At 36.6% G+C, this 27463-nt stretch overlaps 1 protein-coding gene across 2 annotated transcripts; it reads right to left on the bottom strand.

The window, feature by feature from the left end:
• On the bottom strand, positions 1-27265 carry LOC115919418. 2 transcript variants are annotated; one of them, XM_030973146.1, is made up of 14 exons: positions 27171-27265; positions 15675-15823; positions 14104-14239; positions 13452-13540; positions 12283-12379; positions 11552-11700; positions 6661-6787; positions 6075-6154; positions 4888-4972; positions 3775-3956; positions 3101-3248; positions 2236-2391; positions 1537-1683; positions 1-918 (listed from the first exon to the last, which is right to left on the bottom strand). In XM_030973146.1, exons 2-14 carry the CDS (start codon positions 15777-15779, stop codon positions 764-766), a joined length of 1656 nt encoding a protein of 551 aa, XP_030829006.1. In that variant the 5' UTR covers positions 15780-15823; positions 27171-27265; the 3' UTR covers positions 1-763. The 2 variants fall into 2 exon arrangements, with proteins under 2 accessions (XP_030829006.1, XP_030829007.1); XM_030973147.1 differs by having other exon boundaries at positions 3113-3248.
• Between the last annotated feature and the right edge of the window lie 198 nt (positions 27266-27463).

Here is a 27463-nt window from a genome sequence, read left to right as displayed (position 1 = left end):
ATAAAGATACAAAATTCTAGTGCCAACCCCAAGAAGGAACTTGATTTAAATTTTAGAATCTATATCTATTATGTTTGAAATATCCTTTTTACATTTCATTATTGAAAGACAAGAATTTGATAATTAAGCAATCAGCATAAGCAAACACTATTATTTGACCAGTGAGGGCACTTTTATTACAGTTTATTTCAGTCTTTGCACATTCTTACTAATTTTACTCTGAAAAAAAAAACAATTCTGCAATGAAGGCAGAAGAGAATTGTTTACCAGTATACAAAGTCTATTGCCTAAACAACAGAGGCACTTTTCACACAAATTTCAACGTCCATTTCAATCTTTACAAAATTCTTAAACATTTCAATACAAAAAGCAAATCTGCACTGGTGTACGTCATCAACAACCAAGGAACAACCAATGATTCCAATCAAAATGATCAATCTTTACACATTTCAATAAATTTCAATGTGGAAACAATTCTGCACTGAAAGCAGAAGGGTTATGATTGTTACTATGAAAAACATCTGTGTCATTAAAGCAGGATGCAACAAGTCTCATTTTTCCTGGCCAACAAGAGAAGGCACAGTTGACATATTTTATTTCGATATTTACACAGGCCATTTTTCTGTTTTACATTTCACCATGAAACAACTGTGCCTTGAAACGGGTGATTGTAGAATAAAAGGTCCTTTTTTCATTGTCTGGCCAGGAAATAATAAAAACATCCGGATTCCTATCACCACTGTCACGAGTCCCTTGAAGATCATCATAAAGTCCTTGTTGTGGTAGGTGGTGCTGCCGACCTGTGGACCAAGATTATCCGATCTTGGGTCGGGAACTGTCGGTAGTAGACATAGATCATGACTGTAGCCATCAGCGCTGCAATTCCAACACCTATTGACAGTCCGATACCTACACTCGCTGGATGCACAAATTAAAAATAATTTAATTTCATATTAAAACACTAGAAACGTGTTCTAAAGAACATTGTTTGTACAAGACACTTTTATGACATGGCAATTTAGCTGGTCAAACTTTTGTTATCCTTTTGTTTTCTTGCCTTGTCCAAATTACCCCCACCCCTCGTCAAAACTAACATTGAGTGCCCCCCCCCCCCTCCCCCCCTTACCACCATCCCAGGGTTTATTGCACACTACATTTCACAAAATAAAACTCATTATTACAAAACATCTTCATCTCCTCTTTATGATTTGTTTTATTCTCCTGGCTTTATAGCAGCCAAAGTGAAGGGTTAGGGTTAGAATTAGGCTTTTGATTAGGTTAAGGCTGATGTATAGGGATGTATAGGGACAGATAGAGTGTTGGGTGTCGGTGTAAGTTAAGTATTCAGTTAATGTAGGAATTTACCGAGGAGCAATTGTCATCAACTGATTGAAGTATAATCCTTACTTTGGTGGTGGCAGCGGTGGGATATATATTAAGCCACACCATTGTAATGACAGGTGACTCAAACCAATGTGTTACCCTTTAAACAAATGTTTGAATAAACCATGCATAATTAGTTCATTCCTTAATTACCTCCTGCTCTCATCCGCATGTTCTGAACTGGGCTCTTAGTAGGGCGACCTCCAGGTCGCCTGGGTCTACCCCCTCCTTGACCGCCCCCTGCATTGTTTCCTGTTCCTCTTCCGTTGGCGCCTTGTCCAGGGATTCCATTGGTGATGCCTGAAGTAAACACAAATTTGATCAAGATCCAAAAGAAGTGATCGTTTTTCTAAGGAAATTTAGCTTAATACCCTACTAAATGGCATTCTTTTGTCGTCAAACATTTATGGTATTTTTTCTGCCACAATTCAAAGGACTTATAGTGTAAGGACAGCATATAAATGCAAAAAATATTGTCAGAGTAAAATTACAGTATACTTCATGATCAAAATGTGTAATTGTTATATCATTATTAGACATTGAATGAACTTTGCATTCTTATAGGGGATCCTCTTAAGAGGGAGGGAGACGGTAGACCAAATTCAATATGTGAGTAATTTGGTTAATGCATAGTCTTTCATCGGCATGAGAGGTCAGGAATAGTAAGCATACCGTGTTCATTGAAGAATGGAGATGGTGGGGAACATTAGGTTGATGTGTTGGCATTAAAACCTATTTTAAAGAGAATTCAATTAGATATCATTTTCTTCTCTGCTACCAACTTAGATTTAATTCAGAAACAATGCAGGATAACACATTTAAATACAGATTTGAAAATCAAGCAGAGGTTACCTGGGCACTGTCTAACTGGCATAATCTGATCCTGGATGAGGGGTACATTGAGGGGCGAGAGACCCGGTAGACCCACTTGAGCAAACACCCCTACTAGCACCTGCTTGGGTGATAGCTTCAGCAGGTGGATGTGGAAACCAAGCATACCAGAAGAACCTAAAATATAATACCACAACATTTATTGACATCTCACATCAATATTCCTCTTCTTTTACTTTGTCTTCATCCTTTTAACGTTTCCTTCACTGATCCTTTATAATCATTCCACCTTCTCTTTACATTTTGTTTGCTTATTCTACTTCTTGTGCAATTTGTTCTCTTCATCTTTATACTTTCTTTATAATTGTTGTTCCATTCTTATTTGTTTAATCCATCTGAATTTTTCAGATATTCCTCTTCCTTCATTCACCTTTTTGCCGTTTATCTTCTGATCTCCAAAATAGTTTTTCTTCTGTCTTACTTTAATGTCTTTTCATTTTTTATTTATCTTTTTGCAATATTCATATTAATTATTATTACTTAATTTTTTGCATCCATTAGTTAATGACCTGGTATCTTTAATAGCAGATCACAGAGTAGTACTCTGTGATCTGTGTACTACACATAAAATCTACATGTCTTACATCCATCATTTATATCCAACTTCAAGTACTCCAACAATCTTTCAATTTTCATTTTTCCCTTCATTTTTTCAATCATTTTATTATCATTGTATACAATGAACTATAAATTAATGAAAAAGAAGAAATAAAATAATGATCTTCAAGTAGAATAATTACTTGTAGATAAAATGCAAAATACAAATTCAAATGTTCAAGCTCATCATTTAGTATGAATAAAAATATTATTGCAGAATAATCCGCACCTTGATTCTTACCCGCGACGGTAATATTTTCATTATGGGTTATACTTTTCTGCCAGAAGAATCTATCAGTAGTGCTAGAAACACGCATATGAAGAACAGCCGGGTCTCTGCAATGCTTCAGTACAGTCACAATGGTGTAGTTGTGACCCTGAGGAAGGAGACAAGGGAAGGTTATCAGCTAACGAGGCAAAAATACAAATGGCACTCTTTGAAGCGCAAAAATGAGAATGAAATTTAATTTGAATATGTTCATACAATATTATTTTGAGATGCGTTTTCAACAATTTCTGAAGAATTAGAATCAAACTTAACGATATTATATATAATTGTTAATCAGACACACACAGAGAAAATATATATCTTATACATATAATAAGTGGGAAAGGAAAGTATAGAAAAGGAATGCTGTTCCGAAGAAATAAGGTTATTATTCAAACTTCTGGATGAAGAAAAAAAAAAAACTGGGAAAACGACTTTGCGACATAAATTTTCCCCAAATGAATGATGCATCATTTCTGGCAAAAAATGTTAGAAATTAATAAGTGTGCGTCATTCCAAGGAAGGAACTTATGTCTAAAACAATTGTCCAATTTGTGTTCCTAATCACCCAGATTTACGATAATGACAATTTGAAAACAGAACTTATAAAGCAGACTAATATATCTGTATAGTACCTCAAATTCCCCAGTGCAATTATATCCACTGCAGTTCTCTATTGTGGTACATGATGTAATACCATAACCTGGTCCAGCTGATTGAATCAGCTCTGTTTCTACGTTCCTCCAGATGAGGCACTCATCCTGATGGGGTGTTGACCCCGGTGCAGCAGGGGATGAACCAGTGGGGGCGACCGAGTCTGGAAAAGGGTAAAGATTATTAAAGTGATAGACAGATATTTGGAACAGTATCATAGAATAGCTACTCCTTGTTCTTAAACTACTCCTGATTTTCTTTGGCATTAGTCGCTCTATTTTTTGTTTGTCCATTCTTATCCTTACATTGTCTACATTCATGATTAATCTCTCTCTCTTTCTCTCTCTCTCTCGCTTTCTCTCTAATCTCATTTAATATTCCTGTTCTATTTTTCTAATTCATTTTCGCATTAGTTTCATCACTTTTTAATATCCATGTATCCTCTAATATTTTCCCACCCCCTCTCTCTTTCTCTTATTTCTCTTCCGAGTCCTTCTCCAGCTTACATCTTTTATTAATCTGTTTCATCTTAAATGGGTGTTTTCTATTTTTCCCCTTCATCTGCCATTTCTTGTTTATTCTGCGTTATTAAACTAATCCAGCAAGTCTGGGCACAAGCACTTTAGTTTCACTTGTTGATACAGTCCCAATCAATCCCTCTTGCAGAAAGATCCTCTGACCATGCTCTGACCCTGTGGTAGGAAATGAGTGCTCTTCAACGAGGGACATCTAATGGAGACTCATTTATTTTTAGACTTTTGTCCTCAAAGCTGCAGACTGAACCCTAGTTTGTTTTCATGAAGGAAATGTGCTGCATTAATAATTAGTAATAGCGCACTCGTTTTCCATTAATGATATATTTACCCTTGCTTATTATATTCTTGTCCCTTTCTGTTTATTCTTAAACAAATTTAATTATTTTTCAACTTGTATCTTGTAGTTTTGTTTTTTTATTCTAAATCTAAGTTTTAAGGATAATCATATCAAAGTGTATTTTAAAACAAAGTCTCTGTCATATTTCCTGTAATATTATATGCTCATTGTATGTACAACTGATTTCAATTAAACAAAATATATATATAAGATATACTTACTGCATGGAGGGATTGGAACAGCAACCTGATTCAGTAAGCCAATGTCAAAACATGACATCCTATTTATGCAGCTTCTCACTATAAACTACAGGGAAAAGAAATGAAGGAAGAATATTTTGAGATGTATTCATGTGGGCAGAACCAAGCATAAAAGGTCTTACATGCTTCATGCTATACTATACAGCATAAATCAATGAATAATAATAATCCTGAGATGACTCGGGCTGGGGTCTACAGAAAATAAGCATTATACCAAAATTAAATTTTATCCCACGAAAGATTCTTTTATTGGTTCATACCTACGTGTAGGTAATGTTGTTTCTAAAGAAAAGAATATCGGATACTGAAAGAGATAATAAAAAAAATATATTTGTTTTGAAATGCTTTTCCCCTTTATAATTTTGTTGTTTCCCTTGAAATCTTAACTAAATTATTATGTCCATTTTCTAAATCATTTTCTTCACAAGCAAGAACCACAGCACAAACTTTACAAAATGTTCTCTTCCCATCTTATTGGAATCGATGACACACTTTTCTGATCCATACCGAGGTCAACTCATCAGCTGTCTTCAAATCACAGATTAAAAAGGACAGCTGAGGTAGAATCATAGAAGACTAAACGCAACATTCAACATGGACTACCAGGAAAAACCACAATTACCTATTATTTGTAAAACAAAAATGACATAAATCTTTTGAAATACTTGAACATAAACATGACATATTATGTAATCAGAACATGATTTCTACTGGAAACACAATGTGGTATTAAAATTGCCCTTGAGTTGATTCCTTGAAAGTCTTAGCAATCGCCTTACTTGTACTTTCAACCGAAATCACATCTTCATTGCTTAAAGCTAAACTTACAAAAACACAGATAATGATGGCATAATTTCATATATTTCGGAGAATATATATCTTCCTTGGCCAAAGTTTTATTGACATATTTCAATTTTTTTTGTTGTTGCGATCTACACCTCCTTTTACTTATATACTCCTGGAAATTGAATTCTATATTGTGCATTCAAAAATGCATTGACTTTGCAAGGTCCATGCGTGCCGATCATTATCAATGTAAAATTGTAAATTAACTGCCGACTGCTGACGATAGAAGATCTTATTCTAGTTCCATCACCATCCTATCATACTCTAGGAAATGAAGAAGTGAATGTATAAGAATGACTTACGGAAGTAGTCATAGTCTCGAGGTTCAGGTCGGGCTTCATTGCCATTTTCACGAAGGCAGTTCGTTGAGGAAAGATCATATCTAAACAATGATTAACGAAGAAAATGAAGTTGATATTACATAAAGGCCAGCCAAGCTTGTCATTTAGAGTAAGGGGAAAATTCCTTGTATATATATAAGTGCCCAGTGAAAATAATGATATATCAAGTCTAATGGCCATTGAGCATGATTTAACTAATGTCTTTAACACAAATTAAATCAGATGGTTGAGATAAATACTGCATTTACTGGCCTTTATGTTTATTTGGGTATATAATTCTGAATGGAATATTCTACATTCAAGGAGAGCTAATGTTTTTTAAACAATTATTTTTTAAAGGTAAATAGGCAAAGCCATGCAATTACCTAATAACTGAAATATATGGTAAATGTGTAGGCATGGAAAGATCATCATTTTTACTACACTCATCACAATACAATAACTTTCAATGTTTTTATCCAATTTAGAACCTCATAACTTTCACAAAGAAATTGTACTGCAGAAACTATCCAGATTGTTCTAGTATTCTAATCTCAGCTCCACTTACCCACGATGATATCCTTGGAGCGGAAAAACTTATACTGCCAGCTTCCCACTGCAGTTGATATGGCGACCGTGTATGAAAGAGGGCTATCACAACCATCCATCACTAGACTTATATTGTAAGGAATGTTCTGTGGAGATACATATATATACTTCATTAATATATTAATCATCAAATAATTGATTGATCGTTAAAAACTTTGTAAAAAGCCGAATTGTGTGGAAGCAGGAAAACAGAAAACTAGATTGGTAAAATTGTTGATGAATTTGATATTAATGATCAGTTATGAATGTTTGAAAGATGAGATCATTACATTTTAGATGCTAAACTTGACTGTGACAAAGTCTTGGGGGTCTATCCTATTTGTTGTAAACTAAACTAATTTCTTTAAGTGTCTAGTTCTATACGCAACCCTTTCCCTTGAGGTTATACTCAAGATTTATTATTATAGATATCATGTAATAGGAAATGTCCTTCAATTGATAAAGTCCTGCTCAGTTTTAAAGAATATAACATTTATATTTGAGTTATTTTGTGTGCAGAAATAAATAGGAGATTTCACAGACAAAATTGAAGTGACATTATGAATTGTCAAATATCAATTTCTCATATATAGTGACCACAACTTTCAAAAATCTTAATTAACCTATTATCTTTTCCCATCTTATTTTTTTACCTCTAACAATTTTTTGCCTGATGGGTAGCCATCGCTATGTTTAGCTGAGGAGGTAATAAATTAATCATACTAACGTAATGCAACAAACTTGCATACTGTTTTAATATCCCTTAAAGAACAGGATTACAGAACGTGTGACAGTATATACCCTTGGAGAAAATAATCCTTGCAATATCCTGAGAACTGCCAGAGGAAATCATCTTTAAAACTACCCTCCATCTTATTATCTCCCGGGCAAGTCACTTTACGAAAAAAAAACGGAGGGAGTTTATACTCAGTAAGCTATGACTTAACAGGGAGGCATGCTCAGATATCTTCTGATGACTACCCAAATTAATGTAGCCATGGAGACATGACGGCAAGTAGCGAGCTTGGTTGTTAAATCAAGCAATTCCTGTTTAGAAGGTGCCCCCTTTTGAACAGGACTTCCTACATACGCACGTGTTGTAAACCTTCTTCGACCTTCAATACAGGTTTGATTCGTTACAATTTAAAGCTGATTCCCTCTTTCTACAATTTCTAAATAATCTAATTTCAATTCAATTTAATATTACTTTGAGCATTTTAATAATGATAATAATAATATGCATTTCTATAGCGCCATCTATCTAGATAATTCTATTCCGAGGCACATTTATTATTACCCCGGCTTTATAAGGCGCCAAATCCATATAAAAATTAAATACTTAAGGCGCACTAGTGCAAATTACGAAGAGAAATAAACATAGTTGTACAACAACAAAAACATAACACAAAAAGTTGAAACATCAGATTAAATAAAAGCAACCTCCAAAAGATAAGTTTATTTGTTGCTTTAGATAGATTCTACTGTAGGAATATATTTCTGATCCCTCAACATTCCCAGAGTGATGGTCCGGCATGAGCAATTACTGGCATAAAACAAGTTTTGATATGTTACATACAAGTTCAAATTGATTTAGAAGAACTTTCTCTACCATGCTTCAATTTTATATCCACAATTCTCTGATACTGACACATTTCAGTACTGGAGGCAGTTTGGTAACTTATCAACACATCTAACAAATGCATTTTGAGCAGTACGTAACATACCTTTTGCTCTGTTTGATCTTCAAACATTTCCCAGTTCACAATTTTAAGGACTCTTTGTTAGGCATGTTCTTCCATAATTCAGATGCAATGGATGAATTTCAAACACTTTAGGAATAGCCAGGTCTGTGAAGACCTTTTCTTGATAATGTTGTTGTTTGACATGAATATAATTATATGCCATGTGTGGTCTTCTGACCAAATTCAGATATTCATATTAGCAAGCCTGGTAAAGGCACCAGCATTATGATTATACTTGCAAAATTAGTGTTGTATTGGTAGCAATGTTAAAGCAAACCAATTACCTTAATCAATTAAATATAATATGTAAAGTGCATTATTTACATTACAAAAAATATGTATGTTTGTAGAGTGGATAAAGGAAAGACAGAAAGACTGAAAATATATTTTTTGTCTTGCTGTGGTAACATCCTCCTTGCTCGTCAATTAGATGTCATGATGCACGGGCTATAAATATCACATTCACTCACTATTGGAATAACTTGATGACCTTTATGAGAATCACTGAACTAGATTTTTTTAAAGTTCATTTTGCAGGCTCTTGTTGCTAGTTATCACAATTCCTTTTAGATTCCATCCCCTGAATAAAATTTATGAGACCCATGGATTATATGGGTTACTAGCAGACAGTCATCACATATCTAACATGGAGCAGACATATAGGTTTCTTATTTTCAAGTTCTCCTCAACTTGTCATAACTCTCTTGGTGTATATTAAGTTGACGACATGCAATGTGGCAGCATACACTCATTGTCGTCATGGCAACACAGAGGTACCCATCACGTACGTTAGGATGAATCACGGCTGGCGAGGAACAAACACCTTCCTGTAGGGGACTTGGATCGCTCAGACATTGTACGTTCTTGATACCACACTTTGGAGAGAGATCGAGCGTGTACTTTGAGTGAGTGGGTTAAATAGTACTTTGTCTGACTCACCTTGTGACTCCAACCTACTACATTGCCAAGGGTACAAGTTAATGTGATATATCCCTTTAACCACTGCCATTTCCTCACTTACCATAACACCATCAACTTTTGTGCTGATGAAATGTTCACAACTTTTACGATTTTCTTTTCAGATTTGCAAGGTTCATGGCGCACAAAATCTAATCACAACTGACAAAACACTACATTTTAAAAATGGCTGTTCAGGCTTTGCAGTAGGCGCTGTGTGAAGTAGTGTTTTCAATTATAATTGTATATTTCTCCATTTTTGATAAAGGTCATGATTTAATTTTTGAATAAGAGAGAACTATAAACTATGCTATGATTGATAATTCGTGAAACAATATAATGTAAGGATTAGAGGCATTAACTGTACCGCATTGTATACAAATATATATATTGTTTGAGGACCTCGTAACACACCAATGATTTTAAAGATCAAAATCTCAGTTAAATTCTGTAATTTTTTATCTTTTCGGATGATTGTGCGTAATCGAACATACACAAGACAAAGGGTCCATAACACTAAGGAGAGTGCACAATGCTATATTGGGGTACTTCAAAGACATAGTGTCACTGTTAAGCAGATAATTACATACAAGAGCTTGCCAAATGATGTTTTTAATCTTGATCAACTTGCATAGCCTGTCTAAAAATGGAAACCTGGCAGAATAATATGTGGGGTTTTAAGTAAAAGGCATATTATAATTATGCATTCATTATAATGTTTAAATATATTTAGAGATTCATAATTTAAAAGGGTAATGTTTATACCTTCAAGGTCAAATTAGGTGTGGTAATATACATCTAGATCACCTTTTATTTCCAATCTTGTACCACCCTCCCCCCTGTCTACCTTAAAGAGCCTTGGATCCAAAATTCAACATTATTATTTTTGTTTTACTAGAAGCAGAGTCTTTGATTTTTTTTTCTCTCGAAATATTACATGCAATTATTTTGATTATTAGACTGAAGCCTTATGTAGAGCAAAATACTAAAAATACACCATTCACAATTGAGCAAAGCATGCACCAAACTTGCTCTCCTTATGAGTATCAAATCTAACCTCTGAGGCCAAGAAGGTTAATTCAATCTGATAATGAGCTTCTCCAAAGATCATCCCAATTTGACTTCCTGTCATAATTTGCCCTTCGTTAAAACCGATTAGATGCTTGGCCCTTATTACTAGATTTCCTGCCCCAAATGAGCTCTCTGATTAATGTGTATTTGTGTAAGCATGCTAACATCCTAATTGACTTAGCTCATGTGCATGTACTTAAGGACAATAGAAAGATAGCTAACAAGAGGGACAAGGTTAAGGAAATGATCAACAAAGGCTTTTTATGAATGTATTTTTTTTTTAAAGTTTCTTCCCTTAGTTTCATGCAGAATACCACCTAAACTTATCTTGAAGACACTTACAAAATATGAGACAGGTATGAAAAGATCTAACTGCCCAAAATATCAAATTTCCAAATATAGCTGAATGTGTTGAGCATCAAAGGAGCTCATCTCCTCTCAAAACTCACCTTTGAAAACACAAGGAGGTCAGCGTGAGAAAGATATTGACACTACGTTTAGCACATGAAGTGCAGGTAGAGATGAATCTCTCCTTCTTACACGATGTCTTGAATAAACGGAATGTTGTATAATAATAGCATGCTCATTGATATACTGAATCACAATTATCTGATGTGTTCATTTTGAACTATGTAGTTTACCCCCAAGTTTTGTTATAAACATCTCAAAAATACAATACAATGCAATGATAGTGCAATGCAATGCAATAAACATCGTTTAAACTGACCAAATTATACTCAATTCTATTCCCATAAAGGTTAATTAGTGTAATGTAGTTGTGGATAATAAAGGGTACAAAAGGATGAAGATTGAAATATTGAAGAGAGATAAGTTAAATTAAAAATTAAAATCAAAATACGAATAGAAAGGACAATTAGCGAGTATTGAATGAAGCTTGGGTGAAGAAGGAAAAAAAAATCAGAATTATTCAAGGAAAAAAAAGTTGGGTACTAATTACAAGTTTGCATGAGATTAAATATACATGACGCATAACAACATCAAATTATAGACATGGCCAGAGAATGATGAAGGTTGTTATTCACCACCATTTCATCACATTAAATAGACTATAAAGTGAAAGAATTAAAAGAGATAACCTACTCCTGATCGGACTGAAGGCACCGAGAATATGGTTCCAGAGCAAGATATTCCACCGCATCCCGTTGCCATGGCACAGGTATGAGCTCTAGGGAGGGTCAAAGAGGTCACTGTACTATTCATTTTCGTGCAGTGCACCTGGGCTGGAATCACTGTAAAACAAAATTGGTCAGACAGTTATGTGAGTGAATGTAGAATTTTTGTTTGTTCGTTTCTTATAAGTTTTTTCGAATTATTAAACAAAAAATGTATTTGTTCAAATTCATTGTCCATCCATCATTTCCTCTTGAAAATACATTAGATTCTAAACGCGTCCTGATCAGTAGTGTAATGAGGTAAAAAAATAATGGCATCATTTTATCATCATAACAAAAATTCACACAGTCCTACAAATATATTCGGCACCATTTCAACTCATTTCACAGTAACTACAATGTCAGAGAATTTTCTTATCAGAAACATCAGTAAATACAATTATATAAATGTTACATATTAGTAAAACTGATGACAATTATAATTCCTCAACTAGCATTTAATTCACATTTCAAAAGTCAAATGTTTCCCTTACAAGTCTATATACAACCACTTCTTACATTACACAGTTGTAACGTTGTTTATCTCTGTCAAAGTTCATTCTCTGTGTTCCTATTTGAGGACAGTTTTGACTTACAAAACATTTTAAAATATAAAATAATTAGCTTAATAGACTGATCATTTCACAATTGAGAGTTTACCTGCTGTTGTACATTCTCTGACAGGGATTATGAAATCAGGGAAAATGGGATATTGGAAGGTGATGAGAGGAGTAGGTCCAGAGAACTTCATTCGCAGCTACATGGAGGAGAGGTTTGTGAAATAAAATTACATTGGTCAGTGAAATTCAGTCCTCATTTATTGTTTATTTTAGTGTACTAGCAGATATAGATGATGTATGATGCTAAATAAAAAGTAATAACCAATTGTTTTACCACCCTCCTTTTTTTTCTTCAGTTTTGTGAGCTAATAAACTATCAAGATTATTTTCAATTCCGATATCATTTTAGGGGTTTTACAGCGTTGAATCCATAGCATAACTTTTAGAAATTGTATCAAAATAGGTGAGAAAATATGAAATATTCACCTTCCCATGTACCGTAAACAGGAAATATAAATAAATATATCCAAGTTAAGAATAATCCTTTGATTGGAACATTTTGGCACAATCCCATCCTGGCACACATCATGTCTGCTTAAAGAAAAAGGTTTTGTCTCGAAAATGACACTGACATCAGACGTTATGACATCTATGCATTATCTCTGTGAATATCCATGTATAATACTTGTGTGCTTCCTCCTCCAAAACTTTCTCAATATCTCCAGTAATCTTTTCTTTTTAAATGATTCTCCACATTACTACTATCTGAACCAATGCAAGACTCAATTGTCATACAAAACAGCAATATTTTCACATTCAGGGCCATCAGTCTAGGATTTCCTTTACACTCATAGCGAATGTACTCAAATAGCATGCAGCTGCTTTTATTTTAAAAGATATCTCATGATAAAACTCGGTTTAAATCCATTGTTTTAACTCTTATCTTTTTCATGTGAAGAAAGTAAACAGAAAAAACAGTTGCTGTCGTAGTTTCTGATGAATTTATCTCACATATTATCGGCTGTCCAAAAGAAGGCCTTAAGAGCTATGTATTGTCAATATCAGTGAAGGCCTTCTTGCGGGCAGTCAGTCGTATTGCAAAGGAAAAACTTGAAAGTCATGAGTGTATCTTTTTACAAGAACATAATATACATACTAAAACTGTGCATCTGCTTTTCAGGCATAACTTAAATTTGAATGAAGAGATATACTTTCTAACATCTGGAATTATTCTTTATCATCCATGCATATTTCCGCGATTAAACTTACCCCTATTTCTAATCCAGCAGCTAATTTTCTGAAATGAACTTGAACTGATATTTGGAGTCTCATGCCAGGAAAAATGTTGTATGTAAGACCTGAAAGGAACGGTGAGAAGAAGGGAAACATGAAGATGTTGAAAAATAACATTTAGCAACAGCTCGTTGATTGTAAAAGCTGTTCAAAACTGAGCACTAACGAATTATGACACTTAAGGTAATTTGTGAATCTGTGTAGTTATCTCTATCCTACAAACCGTGTCCTTGCCGGGAATGATAGCATAACTTGAAACTTTGTGACATGTCTGTTATCTATTATGAATTTCTTGAAATGCTTATTCATTCCTGTATCCATCATTTGAATTCTTGCCCTCATGTCCCAAATGAAATCTTTTAAACTCTTTGATGTATTATCCGATTATTGTCTGGATTCCAAAGACTATTAATTCAATTAACAAAGAGAGCAAATGACTCAATAAAACATGCATTTGTATGAAGCATAGTTATTGGATAAGAAGCATCTGGCCTTTTAAAGTACATGGGAAATGATACAACACAGTTGCAGATACTTTTGTAATTGATTGGTAAAATCAAATTACAGAAAGCACATTCAGATCATGTTATTAAACTAGTGTGGTGGGGGAGGTTCGGTAGAAACTAACCTGGAATCGGGTATGTATTTCCATTCATGACTGTCTGTTCAAAGTAGACATTGTCAGTATTACTGAGCACCAGCAATCTCATCTGTGCAGGTGTTGTACACGGGAAGAGCTTGATGTCAAATATGATATCCTTGCGCTGAAAGAAGGAACAAAATATAAACAACTGAACGCTGGTCTATAAAAGTTACTCCATTAGAACAGGGGCGTGCATCCACCTGGAATGGCTGGACATGGCTGAATGGCACTCCAGAAGCAACTAGATAGTTGTATCTAACTAAGTATGGCATGTTAAAGTTACTTCAATTAAGACAAGGATGGATGGAAGAGCAAGAGTAGTCCATGAGATGCATTGAATAGCAAGATAGACCCAACTATCATACTACAATGACACTTAATACATACTTATCTAAATAATGGTCTCGGTGTAAGGGTTGCATGGAATAGCATATTCAAATTATTCTACAAGAAACAAGATAATATAAGCAAAATCTTGTCTGTTCAAGGTACTCTATTGGAGCAAGGGTAAAGGTATGGCACTCTATGAAAAAACAAATAAGATAATTATATACAATTAAAAGTATGGTATTTTAAAGTAACTCCATTAAGACAAGGGTGGATGGAATAGCAAATTACTGTCAGACTGAAATCACTGTTAAAGAAACAAGATAATTAATGGAACTAAAACTGGTCCTTTATAGTTACTCCATTAGGGCAAGGATATGCATGAAAGAGCTGTATACTTTTGCACAATGGCACTCTGGAAGAAACAAGACAATTATATGAACAACCAAAGGCATGGTCTGTTAAAGTTACTTCATTGGGGAAGGGGTAAGCATGAAAAGTCTCATTTCTACAAGAGCAGTCCGTAATTAATGTGGAATCCATCAACTAACTCAGATGCAGATTGGATAATTCAAGTAGACTGATATTGAATTAGACTTCCTTGAGCTGTAATATTAATGCATAATCTGAGAAGATTTGTTTTATTCTGAGAGAGAGGCTTCCTTAGTTCAGGCCTTCGAGTGGTGATACTGTATCACTATTTATAAAAATTAAACCAAAGTCATATAAGTGTATGTAAGAAACATAAAAAAAAATAACCTGTCTGTTCAGTTCCAGAAAGTCATTGACTCTGTTTTGAATTATGTGAGTTAACGCCATTTGGCTCCAAACAGACTATATCTACAATCACATCGTATGACTGACACATGCAAAAATAGTTTGCTAAGTCCAGGAAATAGTATAGGTAATACATGTAGCTGACATCAACATCCTAGACAGATGCTAGAGATAGGTCAACCTGTGGTGCTCAAACTCAAAGTTTACCTTTGGTCATGAGCATGATAGGTTTGTACTAGTTTCCCCTATTTCCTTTTGTCTTGACCTAAACTCATCAGTTTTCTGGGGTATCATAAATGATTCAATTATATATTTGAAAATGTTCATATAATTGTGATATTCAGTCATAATAGAGATGAAATAAAAACCAAAAATTCATAATTTGTTAAGGATTTCAAATTAAGATACCTTATTCAAGTTACAAACATATAGGCCTTTGTGTTAACACCTACCAGCATTAGAAACTTGCAGGCGAACCTTGTACAGTCTTTGGACCTTGTGCATGTAGCACTTGCAGTGGGTATCTTCCTGACATTCCTGCTGATCGATCGAATCATCTGGTCCCATGCTGCACATTCTGGTTTGAAAGCAGTCTGAGCAGCTAATCAAAAAGAAGTTCATTCATTATTTTTGCAATTAATCCAATACTTATTTAAATTGGTTTATCAAATTAATAGACTTGAGGGTGTTTCACAAAGACTAAGATCGACTTTAAGTTAGATTTAACTATGGCAGACCATTCTTACCATTATAATCTTTAGATAATATAATTTTTTCCTTCAATAACGAATTATCCAAAAATGTAAATTCTGTCGTTTTTGTTACCATGATTTGTACGTCCCTTGAGAGACCAATGTCAGTAAATGGTGAGAGCAAACAGTGGCATGAAGTCCAACTTAAAGCCGATCATAGTCTTTGTGAAACACTCCCATGGACATATATTTTATTGTTTAAAATTATCATCTTTTACTACTTTCAGCAATTTCTATCAGAAAATAATCCATTATTTCAACCATTATCATATTTTCCTATCCAGATATAAATTCACCTCAATTTAACCTCTCTGATTCATAGTACTCTATGATGGTCATAATCATCTTTGACAAATCACACAGACCTCTCTGACTTTGGTCATCACTATGACCAGCTGGCAGGAAGTAAGCTGATTCTTTTCTTACTTAAGCATATACTACTAGTAAATAAAGTATCTTTCCTGCAAATACAGAAAACAATCACAAAAACTTCTCATTATATTTCATATAATGTCTGTAAAGAGCTTACAGACATAGTAGATGCATTGAGAAATCAAGAATATTTATCATCATTGTCATTAATAATATTAGTATTATTGTTATTGGGTTCTTCAAATTACATAATATTTTGAAGTACAGTGTTTTAGTGTAAATTGGAGATACGTTTGAGATGCTCGCATTTCCTCAAGCATTTCCTAAAATAATTGTGACATAAACATAAATATATAAAAGAGTCAATCCACAAACTTTTGGTTGATGTATGAAATAACCAAGTACCGTCAAGATATAATGATTGTAAGTTTTTGTCAATCAAGGACAACAATGTCATAAATATGTTGGTTCTCATTTTGCAACTACATATCCTCACTTACTGTCAATGGCTGCGGAGTTTTGATTTTGAAGTATCTAAAGACTTTGTGATTGCAATAGTTTTCTACAACACAATGAAATTATATAACAGATAGACACGCATGCATTATTTCTATGCTTACGACGAGGTTTACAATCTAAAATTAGTAGGTAAAGGAAGTGCTTGTTGAGAGGCCTACGGATAAAATACTGTGATCGATGTTGCCCTTCTGATCGCACTCTCTACGTACATCTCGCCCACACACTCAAGCAGCTGCGTCGCGTTGATTTGGATTTTAAGTTCTACTTTTAAGACTTCTATACGCTAGCTAAACTAACTTCATGAACTTAGATTACATCAAACCGTTCGCCCAGAGGGAAGGTCATTTTACCAAAATCTACAAAATAAATAACTTTGAAACTTACCTGCCCCAGAACTAAGAGCAAAAATGATAATCCAAATTATTCCAAAAGGTTTCGTTCTCCCCATTTTTCGTACTTTTGACCGAGGGCAACTAAACGTTTAGTATGTACAAATGTCAATGATGTGAATGATGCACAGTGCACGTACAGTGCACAGGCAGACAGGTGAAACGCGGAACGAGGGGGACTTTCCCGTGTGCAATCAAGCGTGAATTATGAAAATAGACGATGGTCACTATGTCCTGCATCAACTCAAGGTGTAAGTTTTAGAACGTATCATTTTTTTCTTTAGTTCTTCGTGGTGTTTTTTAAACATAAATTGCCATTAATGATGTTAGGTATTCATTACTATTAATGATACTATCTCTTTCCCTCAGTTTCGACAATATTGTGCTCCTCGGTCCTTTGGAAAGTATGAATAAGCACTAGTTTCATTGAATGAATTCAACTGAATGAATGAGGAGGGGGATTTCATTCTTGTAGGCCTATATGAATAAACGAAAGAAAAAATATAGTGAGTCATATATTATGAGAAAAGCAATTGAAATTGATTGTCATTTTTTGATAAAGGTTTGATGTAGACTTGGTTGTTTTTTTCCTGTTTTTTCTTCGGTTTTTTAAAGTTGTTTTTGTTGCATTATACCCCCTCCCTTCTTTCTCAATCGATTAATAGGTGTCCTATCAAGAGGCTGAGACATTTACAACCGTCTAAAAATTGAAAATGTAACACTCAACAGCAAGGGGGGCAGTGGAGGATCCAGGATGGGGGCCGGGGGCCCGCCCTCCCCCCCTGGCAAAAAAAAGAAGGGAAAAAAAAGAAGGAAAAAAAAGGGAAAAGAAAGAAGGGAAAAAAATAGAAAAAGAAGAAGGAAAAAAAAAAGAAATAAATAAAAGGGGAAAAATATCAAACGTATCAACATTTGCTCATCTGACCGTAATTAAATGCCTAAAACCCCTTGACTTCCGGTGGCTCTGCCTCCTGGACCCAACCTTGGGCCCTAAGGCAGACGGCTGGATGCTAATCTGACGGTAATTTAATGCTTAATACCCCTGAGCTTCTGGGGTCTCGGCCCCCTGGACCCTCACGCCAATTAGTGTCCAGCCAGTGTCACAAAAAAGGTATCAAAATATGTTCATCTGACCGTAATTAAATGCCTAAACCCTAAGTTTCCGGGGCTGCACCCCCTCGACCCAACTAGGGACCCTAAGGCGGGCCCCTACATGCTTGTCTGACCGTTATAAATTCCTTAAACCTCTGAGCTTCTGGAGGCTCCACCCCCTAGACCCCACGCCAATTAGTTACCAGCCAGTGTCACAAATAAGGTATAATTATGCTCATCTGACGTCATTAAATGCCTAAAGCCCCGAGCTTCCTGGGCTCTGCCCCCGAACCCAACCAATGGCCCTAAGGCGGGCCCCTGGATGCTCATCTGAACGTAATATATTGCCTAACATCCCTGAGCATCCGGGGGCTCCGCCTCCTGGACCCCACGCCAATTCGTGACCTGCCATTGTCACAAATAAGGTATAAAAATATGCTCATCTGAACTTAATATTATTTATTGCCCAAAACCCCTGAGCTTCCGGGGGCTCCATCCCCTGGACCCCACTCCAATTCGTGACCTGCCAGTGTCACAAATAAGGCGTAAAATATGCTAATCTGACGATAATTTAATGTATAAAACCCCTGAGCTTCTGGGGGCTCCGCCCCCTGGACCTAACACAAATTTGTGTCCTGCCAGTGTAATAAAGTATCAAAATATGCTCATCTGACCGTAATTGATTGCCCGAAGCCCCTGAGCTTCTTGTGCTCCGCCCCCTGGACCCAACACCAAATTGGCCCGAATTCACAAAGGAGGTTTGTCGACAAACCTTGGTTTTCGTACGTCATATGACGCGCTTTACGCGTTTTTTACAAACCTGGTTTGTAAAGAACAAGAGGTTTGAGCTCAAACCTTGCTTTGTGAATTCGGGCCCTTGTGTCTTGCCAGTGTCACAAATAAGGTATAAAAATATGCATATCTGGCGATAATTTAATGTATAAAACACCTGAGCTTCTGGGGGCTCCGCCCCCTGGACCTAACACAAAATTGTGTCCTGCCAGTGTTACAAAAAGGTATAAAATATGCTCATCTGACCGTTATTTATTGCCCAAAACCTTTGAGCTTTCGGAGGCTCCGCCACCCCCCCCCCCCCCGACCCCACACTAATTCTTGACCTGCCAGTGTCACAAAAAAGGTATAAAATGTGCCCATCTGACGATAATTTAATGTATAAAATCCCTGAGCTTCATGGGGCTCCGCCCCTTGGACCCAACACCACTTTGGGTCCTGCCAGTGTCACAAAAAAGGTATAAAAATATGCTCATCTGACCGTTATTTATTGCCCAAAACCCCTGAGTTTCCAGAGGCTCCGCCCCCTGGACCCACCGCCAATTCGTGACTTGCCAGTGTCACAAATAAGGTATAAAACTATGATCATCCGACGATGATTTGATGTATAAAACGCCTGAGCTTCTGAGGGCTCAGACCTGGGAAAAAACATGTAAAAACACATTCATTTTACCTTTTTGGGGAGATAGCCACCCCCACCCCCCTCGTTCAAGTGGGGGGGGGGGGGTGAGATTTTTCAAATTTTCGAGGGCCAGAAAAAAATTAGTGCTCAATACCCACCCATCCAAACCCGGTAGGCTCATCATTCACAGGTCACCATCTCCCAGCCAGGAACTACCTAAACTAAATTCTACTATTAAAAGCCTCGAAGGCGTACAGGAAAAAAGAACAAAATGTACCTAATTAAACTAAGCATTAAAAATATAATGTAAAACCTGACTGGGCGTGCCGTTCTCCTACAATTTAAAGGGCGGTGCCCGGTAGGCTCATCATTCACAGGTCACCATCTCCCAGCCAGGAACTACCTAAATTAAATTCTACTATTAAAAGCCTCAAAGGCGTACAGAAAATATGAGCAAAAATGTACCTGATTAAACTAAACATTAAAAATATAATGTAAAACCTGACTGGGCGTGCCGTTCTCCTACAATTTAAGGGGCCGTGCCCGGTAGGCTCATCATTCACAGGTCACCTTCTCCCCGCCAGGAACTACCTAAATTAAATTCTACTATTAAAAGCCTCAAAGGCGTACAGAAAATATGAGCAAATATGTACCTGATTAAACTAAGCATTAAAAATATATTGTAAAACCTGACTGGGCGTGCCGTTCTCATACAATTTAAGGGGCGGTGCCCGGTAGGCTCATCATTCACAGGTCACCATCTCCCAGCCAGGAACTACCTAAACTAAATTTTACTAAGCTTTAAGAGCCTACAGTTGAAAAGTAAAAAATATATACCTGACTTAACTAAGCATTAAAAATATATTGTAAAACCTGACTGGGCGTGCCGTTCTCATACAATTTAAGGGGCGGTGCCTGGTAGGTTCATCATTCACAGGTCACCATCTCCCAGCCAGGAACTACCTAAACTAAATTCAACTAAGCCTCAAATGCGTACAGAAGAAAAAAGAAAAAAAAACATGTACCTGATTAAACTAAGCAAAAAAGAAATATATTTTTTAAAACCTGACTGAGCGTGCCGTTCTCCTACAATTTAAGGGGCGGTGCCCGGTAGGCTCATTATTCACAGGTCACCATCTCCCAGCCAGGAACTACCTAAACTAAATTCTACTATTAAAAGCCTCAAAGGAGTACAGAAAAAATGAACAAATATGTACTTGATTAAACTAAACTTAAAAAATATATTGTAAAAACTGACTGGGCGTGCCGTTCTCCTACAATTTAAGGGGCGGTGCCCGGTAGGCTCATCATTCACAGGTCACCATCTCCCAGCCAGGAACTACCTTAACTAAATTCTACTAAGCCTCAAATGCGTACAGAAGAAAAAAATAAAACATGTACCTGATTAAACTAAGCAAAAAAATATATATATTTTAAAACCTGACTGAGCGTGCCGTTTTCCTACAATTTAAGGGGCAGTGCCCGGTAGGCTCATCAATCACAGGTCACCATCTCCCAGCCAAGAACTACCTAAACTAATTTTACTAAGCTTTAAGAGCCTACAGTTGAAAAGTAAAAAATATATACCTGACTTAACTAAGCATTAAAAATATATTGTAAAACCTGACTGGGCGTGCCGTTCTCATACAATTTAAGGGGCGGTGCCCGGTAGGCTCATCATTCACAGGTCACCATCTCCCAGCCAGGAACTACCTAAACTAAATTCAACCAAGCCTCAAATGCGTACAGAAGAAAAAAAAAAAAACATGTACCTGATTAAACTAAGCAAAAGAGAAATATATTTTTTAAAACCTGACTGAGCGTGCCGTTCTCGTACAATTTAAGGGGCCGTGTCCGGTAGGCTCATCATTCACAGGTCACCATTTCCCAGCCAGGAACTACCTAAACTAAATTCTACTTAGCCTCAAAGACGTACAGAAGAAGAAAAAAAAGTACCTGACTAAACTAAGCAAAAAAAATATTATTTTTAAAACCTGACTGAGCGTGCCGTTCTCCTACAATTTAAGGGGCCGTGCCCGGTAGGCTCATCATTCACAGGTCACCAGCTCCCAGCCAGGAACTACCTTAACTAAATTCTACTTAGCCCCAAAGACGTACAGAAAAAAAAGAACCAATATGTACCTGATTAAACTAAGCATTAAAAATATATTGTAAAACCTAGCTGGGCGTGCCGTTCTCCTACAATTTAAGGGGCGTTGCCCAGTAGGCTCATCATTCACAGGTCACCATTTCCCAGCCAGGAACTACCTAAACTAAATTCTACTTAGCCCCAAAGGCGTACAGAAAAAAAAAAAAATATGTACCTGATTAAACTAAGCATTAAAAATATATTGTAAAACCTAACTGGGCGTGCCGTTCTCCTACAATTTAAGGGGCGTTGCTCAGTAGGCTCATCATTCACAGGTCACCATTTCCCAGCCAGGAACTACCTAAACTAAATTCTACTTAGCCCCAAAGGCGTACAGAAAAAACAAAACAAATATGTACCTGATTAAACTAAGCATTAAAAACATATTGTAAAACCTAACTGGGCGTGCCGTTCTCCTACAATTTAAGGGGCGTTGCCCAGTAGGCTCATCATTCACAGGTCACCATTTCCCAGCCAGGAACTACCTAAACTAAATTCTACTTAGCCCCAAAGACGTACAGAAAAAATAGAACCAATATGTACCTGATTAAACTAAGCATTAAAAATATATTGTAAAACCTGACTGGGCGTGCCGTTCTCCTACAATTTAAGGGGCGTTGCCCAGTAGGCTCATCATTCACAGGTCACCATTTCCCAGCCAGGAACTACCTAAACTAAATTCTACTTAGCCCCAAAGGCGTACAGAAAAAAAAGAACAAATATGTACCTGATTAAACTAAGCATTAAAAATATATTGTAAAACCTAACTGGGCGTGCCGTTCTCCTACAATTTAAGGGGCGTTGCTTAGTAGGCTCATCATTCACAGGTCACCATTTCCCAGCCAGGAACTACCTAAACTAAATTCTACTTAGCCCCAAAGACGTACAGAAAAAAAAGAACCAATATGTACCTGATTAAACTAAGCATTAAAAATATATTGTAAAACCTGACTGGGCGTGCCGTTCTCCTACAATTTAAGGGGCGGTGCCCAGTAGGCTCATCATTCACAGGTCACCATTTCCCAGCCAGGAACTACCTAAACTAAATTCTACTTAGCCCCAAAGGCGTACAGAAAAAAAAGAACAAATATGTACCTGATTAAACTAAGCATTAAAAATATATTGTAAAACCTAACTGGGCGTGCCGTTCTCCTACAATTTAAGGGGCGTTGCTTAGTAGGCTCATCATTCACAGGTCACCATTTCCCAGCCAGGAACTACCTAAACTAAATTCTACTTAGCCCCAAAGACGTACAGAAAAAAAAGAACCAATATGTACCTGATTAAACTAAGCATTAAAAATATATTGTAAAACCTGACTGGGCGTGCCGTTCTCCTACAATTTAAGGGGCGGTGCCCAGTAGGCTCATCATTCACAGGTCACCATTTCCCAGCCAGGAACTACCTAAACTAAATTCTACTTAGCCCCAAAGGCGTACAGAAAAAAAGAACAAATATGTACCTGATTAAACTAAGCATTAAAAATATATTGTAAAACCTGACTGGGTGTGCCGTTCTCCTACAATTTAAAGGGCGGTGCCCGGTAGGCTCATCATTGACAGGTCACCGTCTCCCAGCCAGGAACTACCTTAACTAAATTCTACTTAGCCCCAAAGACGTACAGAAAAAAAAGAACAAATATGTACCTGATTAAACTAAGCATTAAAAATATATTGTAAAACCTGACTGGGCGTGCCGTTCTCCTACAATTTAAGGGGCGGTGCCCGGTAGGCTCATCATTCACAGGTCACCATCTCCCAGCCAGGAACTACCTAAACTAAATTCTACTATTAAAAGCCTCAAAGGAGTACAGAAAAAATGAACAAATATGTACTTGATTAAACTAAACTTAAAAAATATATTGTAAAAACTGACTGGGCGTGCCGTTCTCCTACAATTTAAGGGGCGGTGCCCGGTAGGCTCATCATTCACAGGTCACCATCTCCCAGCCAGGAACTACCTTAACTAAATTCTACTAAGCCTCAAATGCGTACAGAAGAAAAAAATAAAACATGTACCTGATTAAACTAAGCAAAAAAATATATATATTTTAAAACCTGACTGAGCGTGCCGTTTTCCTACAATTTAAGGGCAGTGCCCGGTAGGCTCATCAATCACAGGTCACCATCTCCCAGCCAAGAACTACCTAAACTAAATTTTACTAAGCTTTAAGAGCCTACAGTTGAAAAGTAAAAAATATATACCTGACTTAACTAAGCATTAAAAATATATTGTAAAACCTGACTGGGCGTGCCGTTCTCATACAATTTAAGGGGCGGTGCCCGGTAGGCTCATCATTCACAGGTCACCATCTCCCAGCCAGGAACTACCTAAACTAAATTCAACCAAGCCTCAAATGCGTACAGAAGAAAAAAAAAAAAAACATGTACCTGATTAAACTAAGCAAAAGAGAAATATATTTTTTAAAACCTGACTGAGCGTGCCGTTCTCGTACAATTTAAGGGGCCGTGTCCGGTAGGCTCATCATTCACAGGTCACCATTTCCCAGCCAGGAACTACCTAAACTAAATTCTACTTAGCCTCAAAGACGTACAGAAGAAGAAAAAAAAAGTACCTGACTAAACTAAGCAAAAAAATATTATTTTTAAAACCTGACTGAGCGTGCCGTTCTCCTACAATTTAAGGGGCCGTGCCCGGTAGGCTCATCATTCACAGGTCACCAGCTCCCAGCCAGGAACTACCTTAACTAAATTCTACTTAGCCCCAAAGACGTACAGAAAAAAAAGAACCAATATGTACCTGATTAAACTAAGCATTAAAAATATATTGTAAAACCTAGCTGGGCGTGCCGTTCTCCTACAATTTAAGGGGCGTTGCCCAGTAGGCTCATCATTCACAGGTCACCATTTCCCAGCCAGGAACTACCTAAACTAAATTCTACTTAGCCCCAAAGGCGTACAGAAAAAAAAAAAAATATGTACCTGATTAAACTAAGCATTAAAAATATATTGTAAAACCTAACTGGGCGTGCCGTTCTCCTACAATTTAAGGGGCGTTGCTCAGTAGGCTCATCATTCACAGGTCACCATTTCCCAGCCAGGAACTACCTAAACTAAATTCTACTTAGCCCCAAAGGCGTACAGAAAAACAAAACAAATATGTACCTGATTAAACTAAGCATTAAAAATATATTGTAAAACCTAACTGGGCGTGCCGTTCTCCTACAATTTAAGGGGCGTTGCCCAGTAGGCTCATCATTCACAGGTCACCATTTCCCAGCCAGGAACTACCTAAACTAAATTCTACTTAGCCCCAAAGACGTACAGAAAAAATAGAACCAATATGTACCTGATTAAACTAAGCATTAAAAATATATTGTAAAACCTGACTGGGCGTGCCGTTCTCCTACAATTTAAGGGGCGTTGCCCAGTAGGCTCATCATTCACAGGTCACCATTTCCCAGCCAGGAACTACCTAAACTAAATTCTACTTAGCCCCAAAGGCGTACAGAAAAAAAAGAACAAATATGTACCTGATTAAACTAAGCATTAAAAATATATTGTAAAACCTAACTGGGCGTGCCGTTCTCCTACAATTTAAGGGGCGTTGCTTAGTAGGCTCATCATTCACAGGTCACCATTTCCCAGCCAGGAACTACCTAAACTAAATTCTACTTAGCCCCAAAGACGTACAGAAAAAAAAGAACCAATATGTACCTGATTAAACTAAGCATTAAAAATATATTGTAAAACCTGACTGGGCGTGCCGTTCTCCTACAATTTAAGGGGCGGTGCCCAGTAGGCTCATCATTCACAGGTCACCATTTCCCAGCCAGGAACTACCTAAACTAAATTCTACTTAGCCCCAAAGGCGTACAGAAAAAAAAGAACAAATATGTACCTGATTAAACTAAGCATTAAAAATATATTGTAAAACCTGACTGGGTGTGCCGTTCTCCTACAATTTAAGGGGCGGTGCCCGGTAGGCTCATCATTGACAGGTCACCGTCTCCCAGCCAGGAACTACCTTAACTAAATTCTACTTAGCCCCAAAGACGTACAGAAAAAAAAGAACAAATATGTACCTGATTAAACTAAGCATTAAAAATATATTGTAAAACCTGACTGGGCGTGCCGTTCTCCTACAATTTAAGGGGCGGTGCCCGGTAGGCTCATCATTCACAGGTCACCATCTCCCAGCCAGGAACTACCTAAACTAAATTCTTCTTAGCCCCAAAGACGTACAGAAAAAAAAGAACAAATATGTACCTGATTAAACTAAGCATTAAAAATATATTGTAAAACCTGACTGGGCGTGCCGTTCTCCTACAATTTAAGGGGCGGTGCCCAGTAGGCTCATCATTCACAGGTCACCATCTCCCAGCAAGAAACTACCTCAACTAAATTCTACTATGATTTAGGAGCCTACAGATGAAAAGAAAAAAATCAATACTTGACTAAACTAAGCATTCCAAATATATATTTTTAAACCTACAGTTTAAGGGGTGGTGCCCGGTATAGGCTCATCATTCACAGGTCACTATTTCCCAGCCTGGAACTACCTTAACTAAATTCTACTAAGCCTCAAAGGCGTACAGAAGAAATAAAAAATAATCAGCACCTGACTCAACTAAGCATTACAAATATTTGTTCAAATATACCTACACTAATTTCTACTTAGCCTTTAAAGAGCCAAGAGAAGCAAAAAACCAAAATCATCATGTGGATACTGTAATTTCAAAAATATTATGAATACGGATACAACTACGTGAAAATCAAAATAAATTGAATGTCACAAAATAAAAACAATAATCCGTGGATATACAACAACAAAAATTCATTCATATAAACGAACAGGGATAGCCCTACTGTATTTGAGGCCTATATAGATCTATATACGTACACTATATTCGTATACAGCGCATGAATGCATAAAATGGCGTCAACTCCTTGGCGCCGGAATTGTTGAAGAACAATGAAAATCACAACGATATTAAACATAACCAGGCTCTTTTACAGATGACTTCACATTTCAATCGTATCAATATTTTAGGCTATACACAATCATTCACAATATTAATAATTTCAATAATTAGGCATCTAAACGCAAAATAAACCACTCACATATTTATGAGGCTATCTCTATTCGTATAAGAGTACGGGGTAACCCCGATGTAGTGGTCCACCCGTACACCCCAGTATAGTACGACTATACTTTGTAAAGAGGGATGTACTCAAATGGAGAAGAAGAAATGTATAAAGGTGCATAATAATATACATACGAGGAAATTGCAATCATACCCAAGATAACGAGTCATATATCGCACTGATAGAAACATAGTTATCGAAACAGTCATATTCCGGTAGACATTGGAACATAAATCCCGTAGATCAGACAGAGCCAAAGAAGATGGTGTTCACTCACCGAAAACTGCGCAAGACAAGATGGAAGGTCGGTGAAGATTGTTGGTTTGATAGCAGATTATGTTGAGAGATTCTCCTATTGAATCTGATCACTGGACTAGATAAGAATCAATTGATAAAACTGTCATCTTAACCAGCTTTAAGCCATTCTGATCTTGCTTGTCCATCTC

The sequence above is a fragment of the Strongylocentrotus purpuratus genome, unplaced genomic scaffold (assembly GCF_000002235.5).
Source record: "Strongylocentrotus purpuratus isolate Spur 01 unplaced genomic scaffold, Spur_5.0 spur5_scaffold_6, whole genome shotgun sequence".
NCBI lineage: Eukaryota > Metazoa > Echinodermata > Echinoidea > Camarodonta > Strongylocentrotidae > Strongylocentrotus > Strongylocentrotus purpuratus.
The sequence above is the reverse complement of the archived record's forward strand: the minus strand, read 5'-3'. Positions and strand labels throughout refer to the sequence as shown.